General features: G+C 38.3%; 2 protein-coding genes across 5 annotated transcripts; both read left to right on the top strand.

Annotated features, from left to right (window-relative positions):
* Window positions 1-7,588: 7,588 nt before the first annotated feature.
* LOC119741506 (cyclic AMP-dependent transcription factor ATF-3-like) lies at window positions 7,589-14,752 on the top strand. Of its 2 annotated transcripts, none has more exons than XM_038217284.1 (4): window positions 7,589-8,046; window positions 11,727-12,027; window positions 12,498-12,605; window positions 13,208-14,752. In XM_038217284.1, exons 2-4 carry the CDS (start codon window positions 11,761-11,763, stop codon window positions 13,385-13,387), a joined length of 555 nt encoding a protein of 184 aa, XP_038073212.1. In that variant the 5' UTR covers window positions 7,589-8,046; window positions 11,727-11,760; the 3' UTR covers window positions 13,388-14,752. The 2 variants fall into 2 exon arrangements, with proteins under 2 accessions (XP_038073212.1, XP_038073213.1); XM_038217285.1 differs by lacking the exon at window positions 7,589-8,046 and adding an exon at window positions 10,150-10,645.
* A 2,554-nt stretch (window positions 14,753-17,306) lies between these two features.
* Window positions 17,307-22,922, top strand: LOC119741451 (cyclic AMP-dependent transcription factor ATF-3-like). Of its 3 annotated transcripts, none has more exons than XM_038217203.1 (5): window positions 17,307-17,372; window positions 18,413-18,758; window positions 20,055-20,227; window positions 20,892-20,999; window positions 21,756-22,922. In XM_038217203.1, the coding sequence occupies exons 2-5, from the start codon at window positions 18,524-18,526 to the stop codon at window positions 21,894-21,896; spliced, it is 657 nt and encodes a 218-aa protein (XP_038073131.1). In that variant the 5' UTR covers window positions 17,307-17,372; window positions 18,413-18,523; the 3' UTR covers window positions 21,897-22,922. The 3 variants fall into 3 exon arrangements, with proteins under 3 accessions (XP_038073131.1, XP_038073132.1, XP_038073133.1); XM_038217204.1 differs by having other exon boundaries at window positions 17,337-17,444; XM_038217205.1 differs by lacking the exon at window positions 17,307-17,372 and adding an exon at window positions 18,235-18,323.
* Window positions 22,923-27,145: the final 4,223 nt, after the last annotated feature.

Here is a 27,145-nt window from a genome sequence, read left to right as displayed (position 1 = left end):
AAGTCCAATTATGTTGAATAATGGCAAAGGTATATTTATTGAGGGTTGTTGAGAAACAAGAATAAATACAGAAAAATAATAATTTATATTGTTCATTGTTCAAAATACATGTAATATGAAAGTATGGAACTCTGAAAAATACAAAATAAAATTTGTGATTTTGATAAATATGTGGGTTTTTTAATTTACCCTTTTGTTATTTTTTATTTAAGTAGCCATGCAACACACGTGACACATGTTTATGGAATGCACACACATTGGATTTTTAAACGACGCCCCCTTGTGATATTATTTCACGGTTTGGAGGTCATTAACTTTAAACAATATAGTGTCACGGGGGCGTGTCCACAACCGGTGTTCACTGTCGGGGTGAGTTTTGTGAGTGGGCGTTCACGGGAAATTAGGGGGCACGGGCAGCTTTATGTGGCCTTGGGCTCGGCTGGGCGCACCGGCAGCCGTCCGCTGGGTGTAGGCGGGTGTCTATGGTCTGCTTGCCCCAGCACCGCTTGATGCTAAGCGGCACCTGTCACCGATTTCACTTTCACTTCCCGGAAAAAGTGGGAGCGGGTGTAGGAAGTAGGTGCACACATAGAGAAGATTAATTGATCATAAATGCGCATTTCGTCATATTTTTTTTGCTGGAAAGTCAAGGACTTTTCGGAGTTGAAACTAGGGGAAAAAAATAGTTATTTTCATTTTATTATAGGTTTATACATATAGGCCCCAGCCGCCCTACTTTCAACCTAAAAAAACCTTGCAGGCATACGCTGATTTTCCGTTTGTCAAAAATGAATTTTAAACAGTTAGGCCTAAATAACTATAAACATCTTCCTGTAATAAATTGCATGAAGTGTCACAAAGAAAGATAGCAACCAATTACCTAAAATATCAACACTCACAGCATTCACTAATTCCGGGGAAGAATGTGCCAAAGAAACATCACTGAAGGAATACTGAACGAAAGTTTCCGGATTAAAAATGTTATTGATAAAAACAAAAGATAAGGAAAGAAAAGAACTAAATAAACGAAGTGCTTAGCAACGACAACTTACATATCGCGAAGTATAACAAGACAGAAATGATAATGAAAACAGATGATGACTGTAGCTGAGAAAACAATTAATACGTAATGAGCATGACAACAAAATTATAAACGTCTATGATGGACATGGCAAAAACAGGTATTTATCCATAAAATGTATAACAGATGTTTTAAATTAATGAATAACGACAGGAGGAACTTGATTTTGTAAGGATACGTCAAATAGACGTGTATATATAAGCCTACTCGTCAGAAATTTGATACTGTTTCGGATACAAAAATTATTTCGAATTATTTCAAAATCATCAAGCTGCAACTTCAACGTACCGTGAGAACACTAAAACCGTTGGTGAATATTGTTAAAGAAAGAGTATTTGAAGCCGTGAACAACTATAGATACATACGTGTAGGCTACATTAATAAATGCAAATGTCCTAGCACATGTGCTTGTTGACTAGGCTATTAAATAAGAATTGACTAAATAAGTCATAGTGTAACTTGGTGTCTTGAATTCCAATTTTCGGGCATGAGGAGAAGCAATCCCATGTACTATTTTGGGACTGGTTGTGCTTGTGTTTTGGGGGTTTAAATAAATAATTGCTTAAACATTTACTCAATTATTTTACCCAACAACTTTACTCAACAAAAAATTTACACTGTGTTTTAGAGTACAGTGTTTGATAGGTGACTGGCAGGCCCCTCGTGGGCCAAGGGGGTGGGGGTTGAGCCGGGAGCAAACGCACCCCCCCCCCCAACAAAAAATAGTAAAAAGCTCCACACGTCTTTATCATTTGTTTTCTGCACTGTGTATTCTTTTTCACCCAAATTAAGCGTAGATATTAACAACATTTTGCCCACCGTAGAATATCTCGAAAATATTGAGCATCCACCACACATTTCTCCAACATTCCTCGGCGGAACAAAAGATTGCCGGAAATGGCTAACCGCGGGTATATTTGTGCTCGTATATATGTATACGTGTACGCTGGCCATCAACTCGTCAATCAATATCCTTTGCACTTTATAAGTAGTGATAAGGTCTTTCCACAATCAACAATACATGTAGGTGGCGCTGTTCCGTTATTGCGGAGTGGTCGTGAATCGCGCAATCCAATAAAACGTTCACCCAGGTTATGGACACCATTTTCAAGGAACAATTTCAAGGAACAACAATGAAATAAATCTGAAGCATGTCTTTGAAAAAAAAATAGCCCGTCCAGATTTCAGATATATGTGGGACTAGATTTCATATTTTTTTGAAGAAAAAAAAACTGTGAAAAAGCATCTTCACTTTACGATCGACGCAAAGCAAGGTAAAAACCGTAGAATTAAGTCATATCCCTTTCAAAATGTTCGTTAAAAAGAATGTGTTTTGATTTACACCCTCTTATGGTATTGTCACGCCCCAACCATGGCATCGTCCCCAACTATAGCTGGAACGATCCCAACCACAGTTAGGATCGTCCCAACAATAGTTAGGGATTCACCAACTATTGATGAGACTGCCCCGAAAAAGCAGTTACTGAGGACCGTCCCAACTACAGGATGAGTCAAAAAGAAAGCGACCTGGATTACTGATTTCTTTTTCTTAAATAGCAGTCAAATTTAATAAAAGAATGAAGTATGACTTCAAAGACATATTTCATTCCAATCCATGTTAGTTCACTCATCTGAAAAAAACTACAGTTGAAATTTTTCCATGCTACCAAAAGTTATGCAGGTTTTACTAACATAATCCATTATAGCTCTCCATTTGGAATGCCATTGGAAGCTATTGAGCCGAGTGAGAAGTACAGATTAGGCCCACACACACGCAAATACAAATGGGATTTTAATCATTTGCGTCAAGACTGAAACATTATTTTGACTCAGATTTTGTGTTTTGAGTAAGAGGAACACGGTCCACCCTTTTTTCCCTAAAATATTGATTGCGATTTTTGTCTGTTTTCCTTTGCAAGTTTTCGTTCATTCATGGAGGTGGGAAAACTGCATTTATGCTTCACTGTATTAAACGGCTATTCATCAGTTCGTAGGACGGTTAATTATTAGCGATGGACAAGTGAATTTTGTGATGTTTTTATTACAATAATAATAACATGGAAATAGCAAATTAAGTCAATTTTTCAAAGTTACTAGTCAATAACATGTACTACTGTACTTTATCACTATGTTATTTTTATGAAGTAGTGCGAGCCGCATATTTGTATTTAATATTTATTCTAATGCGGTCACTTTCTTTTTGACTCACCGTCCATGTAGGCCTATAGTTGGAAAAATAATTCTCATGCGATTCATGGATATATACCGATTGCAAACTTAAGTACATTCGATCAACTGCTAATCAAAGTCCAATAACACTGACTGACTTTGAACGCCCTATATCGATATATCGAGATGGAGATGTATGGGCCTTATTCACGAGTCGGCCATATTGAATTGAAAGTTAGGTAAAATCTTAATTTTTCAAACTTGCGAAGAGAAATGAAAGCAAGTTGATTTATAATAAATTCCAATCTGCTTCAATGAATAATTTAAAATTTGTAATTAAACATTCCCGAATGTTTAAAGCCATGCATATTTTTTTTTTTAAAAGACAGTAAAACAAGGCTGTATTGTGCCTGCATGCATAAATAGTCTGGCGCCATCCCATTTAACAGTTAACAATTAATGAAATACATTCAGGGAACTCGACAAAAATGGCCAACTCGTGAATAAGGCCCATGCTGCAGGCTCAGTTTGAGGAACGCTGTTTATATATTTCTAGATAATTACATGTTTACATGTACACTCTAGACGCTGTTTGTTACTGTGGCATTGTTTCATTAGTCTCGAGTTATGACACTGTCAATGCACACATCAATGTTAAAAGTTATATCGGCCAGGCGCGGTTCTACGGGGGGGCTAGGGGGGCTTTAGCCCCCCCCCCCCCCAAATTTTGCCTAGCCCCCCCAAAATAAATTCCTTTAAAAAAAAATTGCATTAGGCCAAACAAAAAAAGTCTCCGGTTTCTGGTATGCGCGCGCGTCGCCGTAGCCATGCGCGTCGGCAAAATGAAAAAGTTTTTTTTTCAATGAAAGATGATGTCTCAAAACCGCCAAACTCACTGGTTTGACTGGAATTCTGCTGCTGCGCAATTTCAACGTGTTTTTAGATGGGGTTATGATCGGGAATAAGCTTTATGGGGCCTCTCTGGACTCCCATATATTTGCACTAAGTTTAGTCGGGCACCATTGGCAGTCATCAGCCGACATTTGAAGCAAATTTGAAGCAAAAAAGTCGGGTAAAAAAAAAAAAAACAGCCGCGAAGCCGCACCACTTTTTGGACAAGCTCCATACCAGAAACCGGAGACTTTTTTTTTTGGCCTTATCAAAAAGAAGGATTGTGATGTACATGCGAACGGTCTCCCCCTAAAGAAATAGTCGTGACAAGGGTGCATTTGTAGTTAATATAGTGTGAATGATTTTAGGATTTTATTGGCGCTCCCCATTGAAAATATTGCATGAGCCCCCCCCCCCCCCCCCCCCCAACACACACACCTATTGATTTTCGGAGGCCTAAGTGTCCGGAGAAAATAACCGGTCTACATTTCAGCACGCCTCCCTGAAAAAAATTCTGGATCCACCCTGCTAGCCCCCCCCCCCCCCCCCCCCCCAATATTGGTTCTAGAACCGCGCCTGATATCGGCATTTTTATATCACTTTCTTCTTTCGAAATTATTATTGGAGTACATGTACAATGGTATATCTTTTCTGTACTATGAAGAAAAAAGAAAAATTAGAACGCTGAAAGCATGTTGAGCACTGGATTTCATTTATTATTTTTTAGCTGCTCAGTGAAAGATTTCATGACCCTGCTATGCTGTCTTCTTTGCTGTGTATAACTCAAAACACCCAACACTACAGGCGTAAAGTCGACGACATTTAATAGCGTCCTTAAAATGTAGAGGTCGCCCTTTACAAATTACAGTTGGCACTTGGTTGCAGCCGTCCATATCATTGATCTCACATCCATGATGAGAGATCAATTAAACTGAAATAAAATCAAGGAAGTAGATTAATCTAATATACTCCCCAGTTTTCGCAAATACACATAAGTCGGTTTAGCATGGTTATCCGTTGGTTGGGTTCAATTGTGAAAACAAATCTAACTGAACAAAGTGTTTCCACAATCAATCTCGTCACGCCACCATAGTCAAATATAGTCATTTATTGGTCTATATGAAGCCCGATATAAACTCATCACCCATCGAGTACTTTTGTATACATGAATGGGATATTCCCACACATATTCTGCAAACCCTTCAAAAGCATGAATTTCAAGTCATAGCTCTTGGAAAAGGTAAGGGAACTCAACTTTGAACTAGGACGGTCCTCGCCAAACGTGCAGGCAATATCACAACCTTTAATGCTACTGGGAAAGTAGTTAAAGTACAATTCGATTTGTACCCTACTTGAATGATTTTGAGCAGTTCAACTTGATCAGTTCAACAGATGTCGGAGTACCGTGAATTCCAAGTTCTTGCAGGACGGATCCAAGACGGTTGGTTGGGATGTCACACCAACCCAACCCAACCCAACCCTTCAACTGAACGAAGTCAATTATTTACTCATTCTAAAGGGCCGGCCGTGCAATTTGATTTTGTGAACCAAATTTTTTTTCAAGGGTATTTTGGTGCATGCCTTTTTGTTTTTTATACTAACGCAAATCCCCATATTCATGAGTAAAAGAGATATGTCATTTCAGGTAGAAACCTCAATGCCCTTACAACTATTTCAGCACCGAAAGTAACCAGAATGTTGGATATTTTGATGTCGAAAGTGTTCTTTTCTGTGGTGATTCGTTGTTGTGTCAGTAAAGCCAATAAGCAAACTTTTCTCACAAAATGTTTCCAATGAGCAAACTTTTGGGATCACAATTTGAACGCCTCATCACTCACTTTTGTATAGATCTAAAAAGAATTTGGAGCGATGACTCACACCAACCCTCCTCCCCTTGGAACATCTTCGACATCAACACCAGGGGCGTAATCCCGGGGGGGGGGGGTATATATCCCCCACTTTTTCACGGGGAGGGGGGTGGGCTATTGAATCATTCCCCCCCCCCCCCCCCCCCCCCCACACACACACACACACTTTTTTGTAATGAGGGAAAAAATGCAGATTTTGAGGAATTTTCCGAACGTCCCAACAACTAAAATGTATTTAATGGCACTGGTAAGTGAAACAAGGTACAAAAGCTTGAAAAATGTAAGCGCGAGTAAACATATTGATATACATCTTTATCCTGAAGAGCGTCCTTAGTATAATGTGGTGTCCAGCCCCCCACTCGCCGACAAGAGCAAATGTACGCCACTGTTCAACAGCGCATGCGAGACTCCGACTTTTTACTGTGACTGCATGCATGTTGTAGCGCCCTCATTATTTTGACTGCACGTTACCGACTATGTAAATGAAGTTTTAGTCGGACTCAGTAGGGCCTACATATTTGGCAAAATTTACCGCAAACGTTAAACGCATTAAAGTTTGAAGCAGAATGGTAAAGGACAGCGAGCCAGTCTAATTGTGCTGGTTTCCACACGCTTATTAAGGTGACAATGACTGCATAGTTAAAAGTACCAGTCAAATCTCAGGCTCAACGAGGCCTGGCGCGAATGTCAGAACTTGAGTAGGACTGGTGGCGAGTCTGTTCATCACGAAACGAGCGATGACGTCATATATATTGTGATACTATTTTTAGCAGTGAAAGGCGGCTAGCTACGCGGGGTATATAAAGCGGCCATTACTGCGCGCTAGTCAGCAAAATTGAATGTGAATCATTCTGTTTTTCCTCTCAGTCTCAAAAGCCCAACGATGCGTCATCGTCAAGCTAAAGGGCAAGACAAAAAGAACTTCAGCTAAACTACTGTAAACGTTTTCTCTCACAGCTATTTCATGCCTTTTTGCGAGTTTTATTTATTTACTACTATTTTTTTCAACGTAAAAGTACGAGTAACAGCGCCCTCCACGGCATCATGACGGTGAACAAAAACTTATAAATACACTGTAGTTTGTTCGCCACTGAATTTGCATGACAATGTCACCCATCTGTCAATAACAAAGCTTTTATATCCGTCAGTAATACTTATATTCACAGTTTCATTATGAAATTATTAAAATAAAAAAAAACTTAAATAAACGTGTTAGTTTTTATTATTATATGGACGATATACGGGGCATACTTTAGCTACATGTCCAATTTTCGTTTGCTATTGTTGCTGTGTGATTAATATTATTGTTCTGGTGGTTTTTTTTATAGTTTTGTTATTGAAACGTTTATTTTTACATTATGCACGCCTCGAGGGTTGATTTCTTTATTGTTTGCATAGGCACCGGAGATGTTTACACTTTTGTGGGTGACTCATTAATATTCATCATGTGACTCTATTGATGTGCAAAGAACAACAAGATACGCCACGTCTGCAAAATTGGCAGTCAGCCTAGTATCAATGACGTCATGGTCTATATTAAGCTCTGTCGCAAGCGTTAAAAGACATTACAATTGAACTCGCATGGCGCAATGCATTGTGGTGGGGTGACTTATCAGCTGGGGTTTAAAGACTGGCCCGGACTTGCCCGAAATTTGAACTGTTTTGGAATTTCCCAAATTATGCGTTCTTCTCTGATTGGTTTGCGGGTTTCAAGGTATTGTGCATTAAAAAATTCCCCAAACCTCTGCAATCGCCATATGATCTGAGTAAACATCACCCGTCACGGACATCAATTTAACGGATCTGTGTATCTGGGTACAAGATAGAGGAATAAGTTGTCTCTTCTGTCTTCTTGTCATCTGGACCATCTCAGAAATCCAAGGAACTGTAGCAAGGCAACGAGACGCTTTGTTTACAAACACAGTTTGTTTACAAACAACCCGCCGTTGACTGGGACTCTGGGGCTGGTGAATGAACTTGGGCCAGCAGAGGTTGACGGAGTTAATAGGCCTAACACGAAACTGGTTTGCTTGCTTGGTAAGTATATATGCATCATATTTTATTTTTTACGACTGTAACAAGAAATCATACCTGGTGGAGTTTCGAGGGACGGTATTTTAAAAACATTACAATTTGGAGGGAAATGTGTTCACTGCATAACTCAATGATTTTTTTTTTAATATCTCAAGATAAATCAAAACATCATGGCTGTACAACTGCAATTTTGTTATTGTTTAAGTACCTGTATTATATCACAAATCGTTTTGTTGTTCTTTATTTGCCGCGTTTGTTTAAAGGTGTTGCTCTTTTTTGTTGTGGATAAAAGCTGACTATGTGGGCGGATAAAGTTATAACTAGTATACATGTATATCCCGGAGGAGGCATTGCCGTGTTGGGATGGCTAATCACCACTCTTGTTTGAAAAAAAAACATTTTGTTTTTACTTTTGTTTTAAAAAGAAAATGGGGAGGGGGGGGGCAAAAACATTTCAAAATTTCTTTTCATAAATTTCATATTAAATATTCTTGGTTCATTGCTTAAAGACCATGGTCTCTGTACTAACTTCAATACTCCAGAGTTATTCACTTTTCGCTATAAATATTTTGTTAACTTTGTTGTTATTTCTTTCTTTGATGATTCATGCTTAGGTTACGCCTAATCCCTCTGGTTACTTGACGTGCTTTGAAATGTGCACTTTCATTGAGCTGCAACAGTGGATTAATATTTGGCTTTCCTGTGTTATTTAAACTTAAAATTTCATATTATAATCTTGTATTGCCTTTGTAGCCATGCAGGAATGGTCACGTGATTTTTAGGGATTGGATTTCTATTATTTTTTTCCCCGCAACTTATATGCATGAGATAATTTTTGTGCAACTTTATATAATAATAATAATAATAATAATAATAATAATATGCATGAGATAATCTTTCTTCAATCTTAAATGTTCATGTGTGTGCAGTGATGTCTCACTCAGCGGTAAGATACTTGCAATGGAAAATAGACATCAGATATTAAGTATTAAAGATGGACAGCGAATGCCACAATGGTTTTGCAGGGTGAGGGTTGCATGAATTGCAACATTCAAACACAAACAAGTTTTAAAACTCATAATTGGTGAAATTAACATTATGTGATCGAGTCAATAATTGCGCCACAAATTATTGGTTCACAAGTAACGGGGTGAAAAATGACAAAAGAAACATTGTCAGAGTTGAGTAGATTGTGACTGACACCGGCGGATTTAATCCCCCCCCCCCCCGGGCCGCCGAAAACCGCCCCAATCCTCCCGAGAACCCTCTACGCTCAACATGGGTCCAAGTGACGCCCCAAAAGAGGACTTCCCCTCCTTTGACTTGGGATTGACTTGATTTACCTCCTCCGAAGGAAGCTGGGGCTTTCCTCAAAGGCTTAAAAAATTGAACGTCCCCTGATCGTCTTCAAGATATAACCAAGACCCCTGTTGAACACAAACAGATCTGTTTAACATACAAAATAGTGCTTTGTAGCATGCATGCATCATTGCTAAGAGAGGAATTTCTTCCAATTGTCACGACATTTTTGCCTGTATTCTTCTGTCTTGTTGACTCTCCTTGAAGACTCTCTAAATTGCCCAACGAATTCATCAAAGCAGTTAATCACTGCAATTGTGTTTATGAGGGAATGGAGGATGAATTAATATAGAAAGTTTAAATGATTGATTTCCCAAATGTTGGAAAAGAAACAAAGAAATAATGAAAAATGTCATCGATTATGGTAATTAATAAATACATACAAACCAAGGCCAACAAGTGCAGTGAAGTAGGTAAACATTGTGACGTCTCCATTAGATTTTCTACTCGGACTTTTTTCACCCACCTTTTAAAACCTTATATAGCCGGCTATTTTACCTGTCATAAAAATATTTGTATTTTCAGTTTAAAACATAAATTTTATAAGCTGCATGAAAAATTTCACTTTCAGAAAGGTTATTTTAAAAATATTCAGAAAGTGACATTTAGTGATAAATTTAATTCCGCAAGACTCTTTCGAGCTCTTGAAATAAAATGGAAATTTCCATGGCGATTTACATCAACTTTAGATTTAATAGATTTTAACTTTATAGATTTAAACACCTCGCCAAATTTCCATTCATTTTACCATATTGACTTACATCTGGATGTTCTATTGTAGCTACTTACGACCTTAGTGCTACAAGTTCAGTGGAAATTTCCAGAACCATTTTTTTGGCTGATGCAACTTTATGCAAATGTCGCGTTCAAAAGAGAAAAATCGCCTCTTGAAACCAACAAAAAGAGTTTTTTTAATGGAAAGTAATGCAGGGTATGTTTTGTTTATTGATAAACAACCACAATAATTCTATTGTCAATATCTTAGGTAACTTTTTCTCCTTAAAAGTGCACGAAACACCAACTACACGTTCAAATCAAATTTGCTATCCTCGTATGATGAAACGCGTGACCAATGTTGCCACACGAACTGCTAGTTGTATAAAAGCGGTAAGTACAATGTACGTGTGTTCAGTTCACGTTCGGTGTTGGGGTACTGAGTAGGTGTGTACGCACTGTCATCTCAATGAAGATTCGCAATCAAACTATGTTTCTGATCAACAAAAACCACATGAAGCATAATGGGGTAAGTGCATTGAGGGGATTACAAATTTGTCATTTTTTAAAACACTTTTAAGTTAATTTGATACTATGGACTGTGACAGGCTTATTTTACGCCTTACATTTCACTAAAATTACCGCCGCACGAAATTATTTTGTTGTAAGTTGTAAAAATCTTATATCATTAATATTTGAAACTTCATTTGTAAGACATAAAGAACCCAGAAAACTACCATTGATATTTATTGTTCAAAACGACCTTGTGATACCGGTAGTTTCTTTCAAAATATTGCACTCTTTGACTTGCCGTGATAGTTGCATTATGTAAGTAGGACAAAGATCAATCTCACCTGATCATTTTCTGAAAATGTGCTAATCGCGTAACGATCTCGTGAGTTTTGTTTGCTTTTTATTGTATTCCCCTCAGTTTCGTTTTCGTGACATAATTTTACACAAGTGATCTTCTTAATTTATTTATTCAACCCTACGACGACATGCAGAATATTTGCTTTTTTTCTATTCCTTTTTTTTTGGGGGGGGGCTTGGTGTTTCGTTGTTAATGTTTTCTCTTTGCTTAGAAAGGTGGTTAACATTTTGACTCACGTCAGATAAACTGCCACCTCTTAATACAAAATGAGATAAAAAATGTACCATTATTGCTTGGTTTTCATCTCGACTCAATCTGAAGCTAGACGCTTATGATGCCCGTGCTCTGTACACGTTGCGTTCATATTGTTGTTGCTTAAATTTAGCAATTATTGTGAGGATAGAATATGTCACATGGGATTTCAACTGATAATTAAACTTGACTTGAGCCTTGAAAAGCAAGAGTTGAAAATAGCACTGCACATATTACGACTGTGAGTCCACCGCTACATAAACTTTGTCAACATTTCACTGTCAAATGTTGAGCAATAAACGTAAAACCGGGTTCCTGCGACATTGGTCTCTTTTTATAACCAAAAATCTCACTGTTTTCTCGAAAATATTTAATCCAACATTTGTGCTTTTTCCGACCGGAAGTTGGGGAAGTTGCTAAACAGTTTAACTGGAAGCTATTCATACTCCATTGACAAAATATTGTATTTTTTGTGTTCTTATTTTAGAAAACACTGGTGTTAACATCAAGACGTACACACGATGCTCATTGGCGCTGGCGACATATCTACTGGTCAAAACACCTTACGAAGAGACACATCTTTTGTCATGGCAACGGGAAGGGGTTCTGTAGGGTCCCCCGCATCATCCAGTGACTCGGCAGGAGGAGATTATAACGTCTTCGAGACTGACTTTGACTTGTCGCCGCTCATCAAGGAAGAATTACGGACTACGATCCGGAATCGACGAATCAACAGTGGCAAATCGGACGATTTGTCTTACGACGATCCGCCCAAACCTCAGTATAAGGTAAACTCAACAAAGCCATTCTCAAAACTTTGAAACCTTTTGTTTGTTTATGGAGAAGTCTATAGTCTTTTTAGTCTAAATGCATGTCGTTTGTTCGCATCTTCTGTGCGTTTATCTGATTGTTTCAATGAGCTTGTTGCTCGTAAAAATAAAAATGCATGCTTGCCTACTATATTGGTGAAACTGTTTCCAGGCAAAAAGCCACTGAGTAACCCTTCTCAGAAGATTTGCAGTGGATATAGTTGTCTAAAATATATCATTAAAATTTGGGACAAATAGGCCATTCTTTCGTAGGAACTCGGAACTCAGGAATAACCCCTATAGCTGCAGCCTGTTGGTCAGAATGACGTCTGTGCATCTAGAGCATCATGTCATAGATTCGAAAGTTTTTATTAAAGCTATCTTGCACGTCCGTGGCTATTTCAAACACAGAAATTTAACGTGTCGTTTTTATTAAATGTTTGTTTCAGCTGACGAAGGAAGAGGAGGAGAAGCGGCAATTGCGTCGGGATCGGAACCGTATCGCAGCGGCTAAGTGCCGACAGAAGAGAAAGTATGAAAGCGAGGAATTGTCTGTGGTAAATATCTTTATTTTATCGTTCTCATATCACTGATTCACAGAGATTTATACCTCAAAATTATTCATGACCCAGATTAAAGTTATTAAATTACGGTAACTGCACAGCGATTGTTGGGGAATAGATTCTCCCACATTGAAATTTCTTTAGAAACTGATCAAACTGTATTTTGGACTATTTTTATGCCTGCTATGAATTATTCTTTAAAGTCAACAGAACATTTTAGAAAATGATACAGATACTTTACTAGGATATTTTTCAACGGTGTGATGAAAACCTGCCTTTAATTCGTGCGTCTTATATGAATTTGCTTTGCACCACGTGACATGGATCTCTTTTTTTAGTTTGTGTGGTTCGAAAAATTAAAAGAACCAGAGGAAACCAGAATTATTAAGATGTAAGATTTAGGCTGACAAAACCTTTTTACACAAAATAAACGCCAACTTTTCTTCATAATCGCCTTCAATGCCTGCAAGTGCAATAGACTAGAGTTGTCGTTTGTCTCAAGAATATCAGAAATATTATGAGGTATTCATTCCACAAAATGGCAGCAAATTATCAGTGAATCTGAATGTTTGGATCGTTATTGTTTATCATTTCAGGAGTCCGATCAGTTGCAGTCTAGAAACGACAGACTCCGTACAGAGATTGAAAAGCTGCAGAACGAAAAGAGAACGTTGCTTGAGCTGATCAACTCCCATCGGCCATCTTGCATCATGGCGACAGGCAGTAGCCCGGATGCTGCGCACAACATTCACAATGTAGCGTATTCGGTCAGATGACATCACTATCGTCTTGTTCGCGCATGACAAATGGCGTTAACTTTGCCATTTCGTTTTACTATATCGAGATAGGCCTATGCAATATACTAACACAGATTATTTTCAGAAATAAAGTAACTCTGGTTGTGACATTATTCGATTCGAGTGCGGGTTACTATATTACTTATTTTCTAAAAATGAGGTAGAACAGACGGACGTGATATGATATTTTTGTGAATATTTACGGAAACAAAATTATTTAATAATGTACTCTATACTAGTTACTCGGGTTTTAACTTTCTATAAGAAACTGTACACAACATTTTATAAGTAACTGTACTTTGGTGTTTCGTGTATTATGACGGAAAATTCTGCTTCTAATATTCTTGCATGACCAAAATCCTATTGGACTTAATTTGATTGTTGATAGTGAAAGTCTTATCTCGTGGCATGCATTTCCTATATGCACGCTTTTACTAAACACCTTCAAACAGGGCCGGCTGTCAATGTACGAGACTTGATTTAAAATTTGAACATTGGCAAGTGTGAAACGACCATTTTAAGGCCTCTCGGGTTAAGTTTCATGGCCAGTACTATAAATAATCAAACAAACAGGAAGGCGTCTTGAAGCCAACTTAGTGCTAACTATATATTGTATATATATTGGATATGCAAATCGGTCAGACAAAGACAGGAAACATAGTAAATCAGAAACGGAAATTGAGGATTAGCTTTCTTGGCAGTAGTGTGATCATCATTATTGTTAAAATGTAAATATTTTGTAACATTGATCTTAAATTATGCAAGTTGTAGAGTTGAACCATTATTGTAATTGTATACAACCTCGTCGTTTTGCTCTGTTCTCCTCTGTTGTTGCGTTGCTTAGGAATTTTATGACGAATCTGTTAAGTGAAATTATGCTTTTGACGTATAAGATTATAGTTTAGCAAGCGCTGATGTGTTCGGGCAATTAAGGAGCTAAAGGTCTACTGCCTAAATCTTACCAACATTTTAATCACTTTATTTGGAAGCCTTTAAATCGTTTTTCAAAATAACAGAGTTAAGTAAACCTGTCAGAAAATCAGTTATTTTAGAGACTTTTGAAAATAAGAGTTGAAAGGTTATTTTATTCTTGCTTCAGGTCTTGGCATCACTTGTTATGGCCTATTCTGTATTTGCAAACTCTCTGAGCATAAAACGATATTATGGGAGTTTTTTTCTAGGGTGTATAGTCTAGTTCGCATTTTGTAATTATTTAACTTGTAGCACTCGATAAAAAAGTGTTTGTTGGAAAATGTTTGGTAATTTTGTAATGGCCAGTTTGTTTCAAGAGTATTCGGTACTGTGTTTGTATTTATTAAACTAAATCTTTTATTCAAAACGATACTTCTGCAGTGTGAATGTTTTATATTATTTATTGTTTCTGTAAAATTTCATGAAGCCTGCATGAAGTTGGCATTAGTCTCTCGATTAGTTTTCGAAAATCCTAAGAGAAGTTCATGAACTTTGTCAAGGCAAGTCAGATTCTCCCAAGGATGATTTTCTCATCCCGCCATTCATCTTAGAATCGTCTTATTGCTATTAATCTTCAGTGCTAAGCCTATACCGGCTTTCAGAAGTTAATTCCCGAAATAAAGGGGGAAAATGACTTTCTATCCTTCGTCAACTAGGAAGAGAGACCATAAGGCTAAATCACTGGTCCCAATTTCCATAACACAACCGCCTTGCATTTCACGGAGATCGTAGACAATGAACGCCGCAAACTGTATACGCTTACTTCTGATGAGGCAGAATTTACGCAAAAATTCAACTCTGCGCGGACGCGGTGAATACGCTTATGCAGGCATATACGATCATTTGCTTTGCATGCATTTGTTCCTTTCCAATAATAACACCATTCACACTCCAAAGCAGAATGTTCAAAACCTAACCTGTTGAAACTTCCGCTCAGAGGATATTTTTCTTTTCGAGAAAACAGTGACAAAACTATGCACAATTCTGATCAAGAAATACGATTTCGTCCCTAGCACTCTTTATTTCGAAAACATCAGTCAAATGACTGATCGTTGGAAATCACCTACATTTCTTGATTTCTTCTAAATGACAGCAAGCCAGAGGCAGTAACTTCACAGGGTGTTAGAACCAGTACGAAATTGAATCCAAGTAGCTTTTTGATAATAATTCGGGAGTTTTCTTTTGGGATAATTGCGATGGGCCTATATTCCTTTAAGTTATATGCCAACTGTCAAGCAGCTATAACACCGTGACAATTTCCAAAAAAGATTACCCACAAATAATTGTTCCAGGGAGAGTATTTAAAGATTGTCATTTGCGCTTTGTTTAATGGGGAAAAACAATTTGCGTCAGTTAGCTCTTTCACTGGGGCTCACATCCCCAAATTATGAAATTACTTTTTATTTTTAGCCTAACCAGTACCTGGAGTATATATCGTCGATTGGAGTTTTCTTTTATGAATTAGTTATCCGGGATGGGCCTCTATCCAGGAACCCAGCTAACAATCACGACAGGTGTCCCTTGTTCCATGCCATTGTTCAGATATTCAGCTACCTTCAGCCAAGTTGAAATAATAAATCTGCGTCAATTCAATTCAGCAAATAATCTAAGTGAAAGCCCGCTCCAAGAACCAGTACATGTACATCAGAATTGTGGCGGTCATCAGGGACGGTCCCGTACGTCGACTCAGGCATAATCATGTCTGCCCATGCGGCCAGGTACGTAGTTCGTGACAGCTCACTAACAATGAATACTCTATCTTCATCTCCCGGTACTTCTGACGAAACGCCGCGGAAATTACACCTGGGGGGAATTAAAGGAAAACTACCGATGACGTCATCACAGTAGTGGAGTCTATTCAAGCTTTAAGATCAAGTGTCGCAGACTCCAAGTGCATTCCGACTGTCGTAGATAATTTCAGTCCAAAGGACACTCGATTTTACTGCGGCAAATCGGAACTTGCTGCCGATCATTCTGCTGATAAATGTGACTATAATCGCAAGTTGTTGCGACTTGGAGTAGGACTTTCCGCTTCTATTAATGTGAATTGATTTTAGTTTTAGAAGTTGCGAAAAAAGACGAAAATTGTTATTTGTTGAATTGACTTTTGGTTAGATTTGTATTTTTGAAACAAGCAACAAAGTTTTGTATTTTGATTGTCACCTAAATCGTCACTGTACTTTCGAAATAGTATTCATGCAGAGCGTGTAGAAACAAACTTTCTTAGAGTTTAGGCACTCTCCTGAAGACGGTCAGAGCATACTGACCGGAACGTCGAGTTTATACCTCTGGTTCTTTTCAGAACCATTCTCTTAGTTGAGAATTATTCGCACATGGTGTTTCCGCAAACCTTTCATTATTCATTATGTGTAGAAACATCAACAAAAAATCTTTAAAAATGAAGAAAAACAATTTTGAGTTAGTTGGCAAGGTTAGCTCGGCGTACAAAAAAGACAGCTTGAAGAACATTGGCCTATGTTGAATATAATATGCGGTTTTTATTAATATACAAAATAGTCATGTACATGTAGTAGGCTTATTAAAAACAGTGGAAAATATATTTGGATGGTGCGTTAGAGAGGCATCCTGTTAGAAATAGTGAACAGGAAAATAACAGGAAATTATTTTTTACAGTTATGGAAAAAAAAACTCACCCAGCCTGCCTCCCATCAAATCTGAATATTGAGATTTCGTCATGTTGTGCAATACGAATGACAAGTGGTTTGTGTACTAAGCTCCGCCCCTGCAGTGACACGTCACAGGTAGACAACAGCGCACGCCTATAAAAAGTGATGAGTCATGAATAAATCATACAGAACACGCGTAGGCCCGTATTATTGTTTGCATTGAATAGCTTGATGCCAAGTGTTTGGGTGCAGTGAGCCGGTTGGAACCGCGTCTATTTCTGAACAATGCGCTAAATGTATTTAAAAGGCACTCTGTGAGTGACTGGGTTCAGTTCTCTCGTTCACCGAGTGAGGGTCGAGTCTAGGTCAGTTTAACGCGTACCGAACCGCATGCACCTGCAGTATCGTACTTGTATATCAATTACAGGCTGCGTAGCGTAAGATGTGAAGACTGCGTGCAAGTGTTAATGCAGTGGCGTATCTAACTGGGAGGGGGAGGGGGAAGTGAGGGTGGGGGTCGGAGGACCGCCCCAGGAAATGAAGGGCCAACAATTTTAAGTCGGTATAGCACCTCCTCCCACACAGTGACGGGGAAAAAAAACAGGCCTACATTTCAGGAGGAAAATCCCGTCATTTCCCACCTGGATACGCCACTTCGTTAATGTTTTTTTGAAAAGGTTATTTTTTTCCTTGGTGGTGTATGTGATGCTCATTTCCACTTGTTGACGTACGCATGCGCACCGTCTTATTAAGATTCTTATTTTCTTGATGTATTTCCTCAAACGTTCCCATGGACCAAAAAACCCCCAGCGCACATACTTTTAAAGCTTTCCCTTATGCAAGTACATTTTTTACCGATTCGTAAGTGTGACGTCATTTCAACTTAAACCACGCCCACACGGAGTAGCATTGGAACCATTGCAACCGGAAGGCGTGGCAGCCAATGGGCGCTAGGAATCAGTGGTGCGTGCGCTTGCCACTTACGAAGAAGATTGGACGCGATCCAGGGGGCTAGGGGAATACCCCTGGTCATGTCGCAACATTTCATTACTAAACAATCCCCTCTCTCCCCCAACGTGGAGAAATATTTAATTGCTGATTTCCATCTATGATATAAATCGAGAATTCCCCGTTTTGTGCGGCAAGGAGACATTTTAAAGAACATCTTTCTAGAACCTTCCACAATGCATTGTAACAAGAAACGTTTTGTAAACGTTGGACGAGACACGTAAACAGACAAATCAGCTGATGTCGATAATGATGACGTTGCAGTTTGGGAATTTTCCATTTTCCGTTTATAATCGCTTTTGACTGTGGTGAGTAACGAGATTGTGTGCCAAAGTGCAAAGTTCTAATCGTGTTTCATTGTTCTTTTTGTTTTTATCTGGTTTTTTTTTTTATACAGTAACAATCAAAGTCTACAAATACAGTGAACTACAACGTGGAACAGCGCAGCCGTATTTTGCAAGGGTGCCTCATCATTGAAGGGAATTTTTCTCGAGTGAACTCATTCAAAATGTCATCATCGACAACGAAGCTTCCGTCTGGTTCCCGCCGGAGCCTTCCGGCAGTCTCAGACGAGAATCAAGCGATCCGAGGAGCGGCGATTGTTTCAAGATACCTGCCTGGGTCTGGGGAGTTCGGTAATGAAGATGATGATGGGAAACAGCCGAATCTGAACCCTGGATTTCAAACGAGGAAAGCCGCCGCTTGTTTACAACCGCTACAGTCAAACGACATCGGACTTTACAGTAAGAAGTTTGTTTACATTTTAAGCCTACAGACATTTCCAAATAATGATGGTCAACTGCAAATTTCACGGTTTTGAGTTGCATTCAGGTTTAGGGGTCCCTACAGGGAACATTTCTGGTACATTCATTCTATGTGACGCTCAGAGGAAAAATGTAATATTTCAGTAATTGATCATGAGCCAGCGGTTATTCCACTATATAGTCTCGCGTGTGTGATATTTTGGTGGCGGTGTTACCCGGGTAGGGTTTCGCCGCACGGAATTAGCGGTGCGCTGTTATTCCATGTAGCTACACATAGAGTAACAGGAAAATGAGTTTCCATTTACAATAGAATATCATGTATACTCATAGCTTAACCACTATAAAATAACGGATCCGAGTGTTGCGCAATCAATTTTCTGGGTTGGTTATTAACACCCCTTTTATGCAGATCAGTCGCTTTTGTGATATTTTATTGTCATAAGGTACCCGGTACGCAATAAACGCAGTGTCACTTCAGGTGACCGTTGTCGCCAAGTCTGAGCAACGCGAGTCTGGATGTGAGATGCAGAGCCGATAAGGGGAGGATTCGAACCTCAGACCATTTAGATACGTGTAACTCATTGCTGTATGGTGTTCGGTTGTTTGGTGACTGCATTAGCGTTTTAAGGTTTATACTCAATTTAAATTTCTCGGTAATCGGGTTCATAACTGAAATATTTGTTATGATCGCATGCAATCGAGTTCACCACAGATCCGGTCACAAGTCAATGTGATCACAAGTAACGGAAGATGAACAATAACAAAGCAATACCCTTTGCCACAGTTAATTTGAATAGCATTGAGTTCACTGGATGACTTGTAAAAGACATGTGAGGACTTGATTTGCGATGGATGTGATTACAACATTGGTTGAAATCCATGTCTGTACAACACTTACGTGTGAAATAACTAGCGCTAAGCACAGTTGCGACACGCAGTCAAATGCGGTCAAAACCCCTACCCGCGCACCCCGCCCCGCCCCCTCCGGTTCCGCAACGCTCCAGATGTTTGCAAACCGTATAGATTCAATTTAGGACAGACTTTCTGCATTACAGCAACGCCATCTTGTGAACAGCTTGTGAAGATGTGACAGCCATAGAACTCGCCGCTTGTTCCCAAAGGTACCTTCCATGACCACTCGGGAACACCGTGTTATTCCAAATATCCATCGCGGCACCTTTCAGTCATTAGTTAAAATGTGTCCCATGCGCGCGCGCAATCAAAGTACTATTCACCAACGTCCCTTCATTGTCTCATCTGTTGTCCATTCTACAGGTTCATTCAGCAGGTCAATGAGTACCGAGTCAGAGAAGTCAGATAGTGACTTCGATCTGCATCCTTTGATCAAGGAGGAGTTGAGGAATAGCATCCAGAAGCGACGATGGCAGAGAGGAATGCTGGATTGGGCCCTGGAGGACTATGACAAGAAACGATATCGAGAGGACCAGGTATGGATGCATGAACCCCCCCCCCCCCCCCCGAGAAAATTGTGATGTAGCCGGGAAGGATTCAACGAGCCATCGGAGATGGTTGTCCAAATAGGAGGGCGTTATTTGGTTACCTTTAACACTTTCTTATTTACTCAAACCAACATAAGAGCCCTCCTCACAGAAGCCTAATGCATGATAAGGTGCGTGTGGGAAGATTAAAAAACTGGGAGGGGCAAACTTTTATTGAGACGGAGACGGACGATTGAGAATAGACCGTAATTCAGAAAAAAAATAATGGGGTGCTGAGACTGGTTTTCACAAAGTAAGGTATCGTTTAACAAGTCTTGCATCACAAGTCTGACATTGTTTTTGATTATTTTTAAACAGACTTTGCATTTTTATGTGTATTTGATGTGTTCTTTGTCCTGGTTTGCGATGACGAAAAACGTTCAATAATTATGAAATCATTATGGTCTGAGTCACGTCGCATCATACTATCCCACGCACAAGTCTTTTCTCTCAAATCTGTTGGTAGTGCGCCACCAATAGAGGACGCTTCCAGGGATATTGCACTCTTGCCATTGCAAATGTCATGTGCAAACTATTCAAGAAACACGTGTGTTTTCTTTGTTAATACATGTATCTGTTTTTTCCCCATTGTCTTTCATTGAACATCTTGCAGCTGACACCAGAGGAACTTGAGAAGAGAGAGGATCGGAAGATGAGAAACCGCGAAGCTGCGGCCAAATGTCGAGCTAAAAGACGCACGAGAATGGAAGAACTGGAACAGGTAGGGATATTATCGATACCTATCAACAACGCTCGCATGTTCCTATTGGATAAAATTTGCATAACTTGTGACAGAAGTTTACACTTCTGCGTGCGCACGAAAAATGTATTGACTGAATTTTAATTTGAACTTAATTTGAATTGTGGATTGCTTTTTTTAATGTTTTGTATTTGTAACTTTTTTGTATTTTTTTGTAAAACCAAATTATTTAAGTCTTTGACTATTTATTTGGTGGTGCTTTCTATCTCATAAACGAAACCAGAAATTGAATTGAAATTGAATTGATTATAGATTCTGTGGAAAGAGTTGGGATCAGGCAACAGAATCAAACAGGCTATCATAGCGCCCTCATTTTGGGTAAAATCTAAGAAAGAAATTCAAGGACTGGTCAGCATCAAACTCTCTGATAGGACTTGTCTTGACCTCATTGAATAAAACGAATGTATCTCCCTGCAACCATTTCCATTGGTGTATCTAAATATAAGAGCATGTTTTTAATAATTGTTTTGCCAACTTCGTTCTCTTGGGTTCGGTTATTGATATTCCACTGGCGATGTTGGTGATGATCAATAACATTTCACGGGAGAAATTAGTTATAAAATCCGTCCTCTGAGGTTTAAATGTCAGACATTTACATTCATTGTTTGTTACATGTTGCACTAAACACATTCAGGAGACAAAAAGAAATAGTAGACACAATAACAAAATTACTTTAAATTGTTAACAAGCGCTTTTTATTTTCGTCCTCAATAACAGTCAATGAATAGCCTTGAATCCAGACGTAATGAGTTGATGCAACAGAAGGAACAGCTACTCCAGGAAAAACAACAGTTGGAAAAGATGGTAGAAGATCACTTCCGGGTGTGTCATCGTAATAATGGGCTGAGAGGCACGTGATGACCTCGTGACGCGTCAACTGTCAATACACAACGGAAACGATGGACGATTTGATGGACAACAAACGCCACTGATGACGTCATTCTTATGGATGGATTAAAGCATATCCGCATGAGGGCGCTCTTCGCTTGAACTGGTGGATATTTTCAGCTAGCTGTCGGCTTTGCATGACGACGTTTTTTCCCAAGGGGAGATAGTGATAGCAATAAACGTGAACTTTCAACTTGCAGTGTCAGTAGACAACGCTTGGCTTGCTTTAGCATCCAGAAAACTACTCCTCTGTTTATATAGTTTCTCTGAAATATATATTAAATTTTGTCTCTTTTGTAAGTTAATATATAATAAGTGAAGCTTATATAAAGTTGCATATGAGTTGGTCAAACTTGCATTCCAACTTAGTATTTCAGGGCTACTTGTATGTGACTGAAGGTGAAATATGAAGATGGAAAAAAGATGGTGTTCATTATTGTATCAATTAAGGCTAGGAATTTTATAGTTTTTCTATTTCCGATTGAAGAAGTTTCGATTGAGGCGGATCTTCGTTTTCAAGTCTTTTTTGGAGGGGTAATTAAAAGTAAAAATACCCGAATCTTCATTTTCAAGTCTGTGTTTTTGGGTAAAGTAAAAAAAAAAAAAACAGAAAAAGACAAGAACAACTGGAAAAAATTCCATAAAAATATCGACCTTTCAAAGATTTGATTCTGTAATCTTTCAAATATCTGCAGAATGACCTTTTTTTTTTAATTCACTGAAAAAAGTGCCTGTAACACGAATTTAACATTAACATATAAGTACATTTTCTTATTTATTTTCACACTAACGAAAATATCGATCTATTTACTTCAACATGCGTTAAAAAATATCTTTGCGGGATGTATTAATATAATATTTTCATTCGATAGTTCTTTTTCTTGTTAACCTGTTTACTACGGTATTTATTTTATTTATTGCATTTTCTAAACAAAACTCAATTACTATATTTAAATATAATATCAAAGTAATGTTAAATGTGCATTGATGTTTGAAGTGTGACTTGCAAAGTTATTTTGTAATACAATGTGTTGTCTTATGAGGTTAAATCAGGAAAACCTCAATTTGCTTTGTCCCTAAAAAAATGAAACTGTCGAAGGTTTCAGGCTTAATATAATGGTTTCCCCAAAAAGGAAATGGAGCATTTAATTAATTAATTTATTTATTTTATTTCTTTCTGGTAATGAAACCAAGGATTCCTCAAAAGTACCTTTAAGCACTGTAGCTCGAAAGCCTGAAGAAACCTGTAGAGAGAAGACAATGAGAAGAAATTACAGTTTTAGAGATGGAAGGAAAAGCCACGAGATCAGGTAGGGACTGAAAACCCGATCCACATATTGGCCCAGGCGGGATTCGAACCCGGGTCACAGCGGTGGAAGGCGAGGAAAGTACCGCTACGCCAACATTACTCCAAGAATGTAAAGAAACAGACTAACGAGCTGCGATCGAGGACATTGAATGCCCTTGCCATAGTCAATACTACCATCCGCTTACAAATCGAAGGACAGAAGCCTGTCACTAGAGGTATAGTCGAATGACCAATCCCAAATTCGACCTAGGCCTAGGTCAATGTTAAGCTGTCCACTTTTATCAAATCGTATTCCGACAGAAACATATATTTGTACTGGTACTGGTAGGGGCTGTGATGAATTGACGCTCTCGTTTCCCTAAAAAAAGTAAAAAGGCAAAAGGAAGACCGGTCGCAGGGCTAAACTCAGTTGAAGGGAGCAACAAAATATATTTTCCTGAAACACCAGTGCTGCTTATAATTAATCTGGAAAGTTTCAGCAAAAACTTTCAAAAATGCAAGGATATGGAAAAGCATATAGAAAACTAACCCAGCATCTGAAGAACAGGGACATGGTCTCTATCTGGATAGTTGAAATCACTTCCCACAAGCTTCAGTTGACAGATGAATATATTGATGAATATGAGTATATTCCCTTATTTTTCCTTCTGTCTGTCCCGTCCGTTCGTCTGTCTTGTCTTGTCTCGTATGGCATCCCCAGCCATTAACCGCTTAATACCGAGATATGCCTCAATTTCACCATTGTTATGCATTTGTATTAAATATTGCTCACCTTATTATACACTTATTAATTATGCTATTATCTATATACTGTGGCTTGAGAATTGTGAAGTTGAAAAAATTGTGCAATGTGAAAAAGTTGCAAAGAGCACATGGCCTTTCGTCTTGTCAATAATGAGTGCCTCACCAACTCCCTCCAACCATGGCCAACCGACGCTGTGTTGCTTCCCTTGCAATTCATGTCACTCTTCACAGGAATTGAATTTGTTTCATCATTTATTGCGTCTATCGCTTTTTATTTCTCGTAACATTGCTTACATTTTTTGAACAACATACGTATTGATTACTTAATTACTTATTTACATTATATTACATTAATTAACATAAAATATTACAGATTCTGTTTCCAGAACTTTTGCTTTTATTCTGTAGTTTATCTCTCGATAAAGTTCTCGAATAAAAGTGTCGTATTGTCTTGATATGTCTTTAATCTTAATATAAATATGGAATACATTGCTATTGTTGTAATCAAATTTATTTCAAAATCGAAGTCAAAGCTAGTCACTGAATTAAACATTTTTAGCAATTTAAAACAGTGTTTTGTTATCGCTTGGTAATACTGAACAAATTCATTCCAAAATTGTAATGTATGTAGACATGTCACAAAACGATGATCGTAATCATCAATCTTGTTACATAAACAACACAACGGATTATTTACAATTTTCCATTTATATAATAAGTTTTTAGTTGGTAGTATACGGTGTAGAAATTTGTAATTAGAGTTTCTTAACTTAGATTCTTTTATATTCAATGTTACCAATAATTTGGCCATTGTTAATTATGGTACTTTGAAAATTTGTGTACACTGTTTGAATCAAGTTTAATCTTCAAAATTGAACTTTATAAGCGTTTTGAATAGAAAGTCCCAATCTACTGTGTCAAAAGCCTTTTCATAGTCAAAAAAGAGAGTTGCCGTATTTTATAGGAATTGAAATTTATCCATGCCTAAATCTCACACACTCACTTGTTGTACGAGACCTTTCACAGATCTCATATCACTTTCCTAGCCTCACTTCCCTTGTCAAGAGTCCGCTAAAAAGGACCATAGGTGCTTCCTACCTTTCTTGATTATTTACTTAAAAATGGGATTTCCCACGAACTTGTGGCTATTTCTTTTTCGGTTTTTAACCGGCTACTAAATCCTTGTACTTTTAACCCCCCCCCCTTTCAGAAACGATCGATCGCCATTGGCCCCTCCCTCTCCCTTTTGGTGCACCTGTAGCTCTCCCGTGTGGCTATTTATAGACGTTAATGACAGTCACTATTCCGATTATTTCCTGTACACACTACATGCGACTTTCTCATCGTTTTCCCGGCAATGTCCGGCGGTACGTTGTTCCTTATTTGTATTTCCCCTTCCTTCGTGGTAAGAAAGGCGGAAGGTGTCCTTCCCGCTCACATTCAGGTCCCTATTTATATCATTACCTTGTCATTTTCCCCACTTGATAGCCAAGATCCCCCTTTTCCAACGAAATGGATACTTCCCCACTCAGGCGATGATCATTTACAGAATTGTCACGAAGCCGAAAACTGTTGATTCTTTTCATTCAAAAGAAGTAAACAGAGAAAGTGTATGTATGTGTCATGGTTTATAATACAAATGAAACTACAGAGAGGTTCGTGAAGATGTACATCAAGACTGAGGGCATTCTTCCATTCGTTTCAACTGTGCAACCCTCTTCATGAGTTTCAAGAGACGAAAGGATCCAAATAATTGCTCCGTTTTTAAACGAAAACACATTCAAATTCACATTGGTCAATATGCCGAAATTCCCAGGTCTGTATAGATAAATCAATTATCTAGCTGGAAAAATACCTCAGATCATGTCTCGCTTTAAGAGGCATAATCATTCGTGTTTATCCCGAAAGAAACCTCCTGAATTCTGACCCAAAGGCTTACTTGTATTTAAGATCGTATACTGATACTTTTTCTCTGGCTTGCTGTCATTCAAAAGAAATCAATAAAAATGCAAGTGATTTCCAACAATTTGCTAATAGACAATTTTTTGAAATAAAGAGTGCTGTCGACAATCAAAAGGTTGTGCATGGTTTTTCACTGTTTTCTCAAGAAGTGTCATATCCAGTCCACTCAGCTGAAACATCAACAGGTTGGAGTTGGAACATTCTTGTTTGCATGGGCGTAAATCTCGGGGTATGGGAGAATTAGCCCCTTACTTTTTGACCTTGAGTGTGCATTTGGATAATTCCCCTCTAAATTTTAAAACGGTACCTTTGAAATAGATCTACATTATCCAGTCAACTTAAATATTGTTATAATGGCGAATAAAACTGATAAATAAAGGTGTGTATGAAAGACATAAAAGTTCAACAAGGGAAGACTTGAGTGGTCTAAGAGCAAGAAACATTGCTGTCGATGATTTCAGTGGCATCGACCTAACTATAGCTTCCACTCTGTGAGTAAGGAAAGAGTTCAGAAACGTGCCCTCAGAATTATTTTGGGTTCTAGTTACACGTCATATCAAGAGGCTCTTAACAAAATGCATTTATGCACCCTTCATCAACTTAGGAAAGACATATGGCTCAAATTTGCCACTGAATTAAGAAAATCTGTCAGTTTCAAAGATTGGCTTCCTAAACAGCGGGGCGATCAGGTGCAATATAACTTGAGAGACAGCCAACAGATCTCTAGAGTGAAGTGTAAGACCAACAGATATGCAAACAGTACTATTCCTTATTTAATTGGCCTCTTAAATGCAAAATAATTTGGTCAATAAGACATCTATGCCTGCTCACCATCAATAGTAATAGTAACAGTGCGGCATGTACATGTATCTCAGAGTTTTTAGCTTAATGTTTTTAAGTGTAGTAAGTAATGTTTTTAATTAATGTAGTAAGTATCCACATTTTTAAAAATTTTTATTAGGGGGGGGGGGGCCTGTGTTTTCAACGTATTGGTGTGTGCATACATATTTTGGGGGGCTGGTTCTGGTAATTGATACATTTGTTGTTAAATGTTGTCTTGTTTTCAAAGCAGGAACCACCTACACTAATTAGTCATACATGTATTCCAAAGTGCAATTTCGGTTATTGTTTTTATTAAGTTGTATTTGAGCAACCATTCACTTTTCTAAGGGGGTGTTTCTTTTAGATATATACTTCTGGTCGA

The sequence above is a fragment of the Patiria miniata genome, unplaced genomic scaffold (genome assembly GCF_015706575.1).
Source record: "Patiria miniata isolate m_02_andy unplaced genomic scaffold, ASM1570657v1 HiC_scaffold_5, whole genome shotgun sequence".
Classification (NCBI taxonomy): Eukaryota; Metazoa; Echinodermata; class Asteroidea; order Valvatida; family Asterinidae; genus Patiria; species Patiria miniata.
The sequence above is the reverse complement of the archived record's forward strand: the minus strand, read 5'-3'. Positions and strand labels throughout refer to the sequence as shown.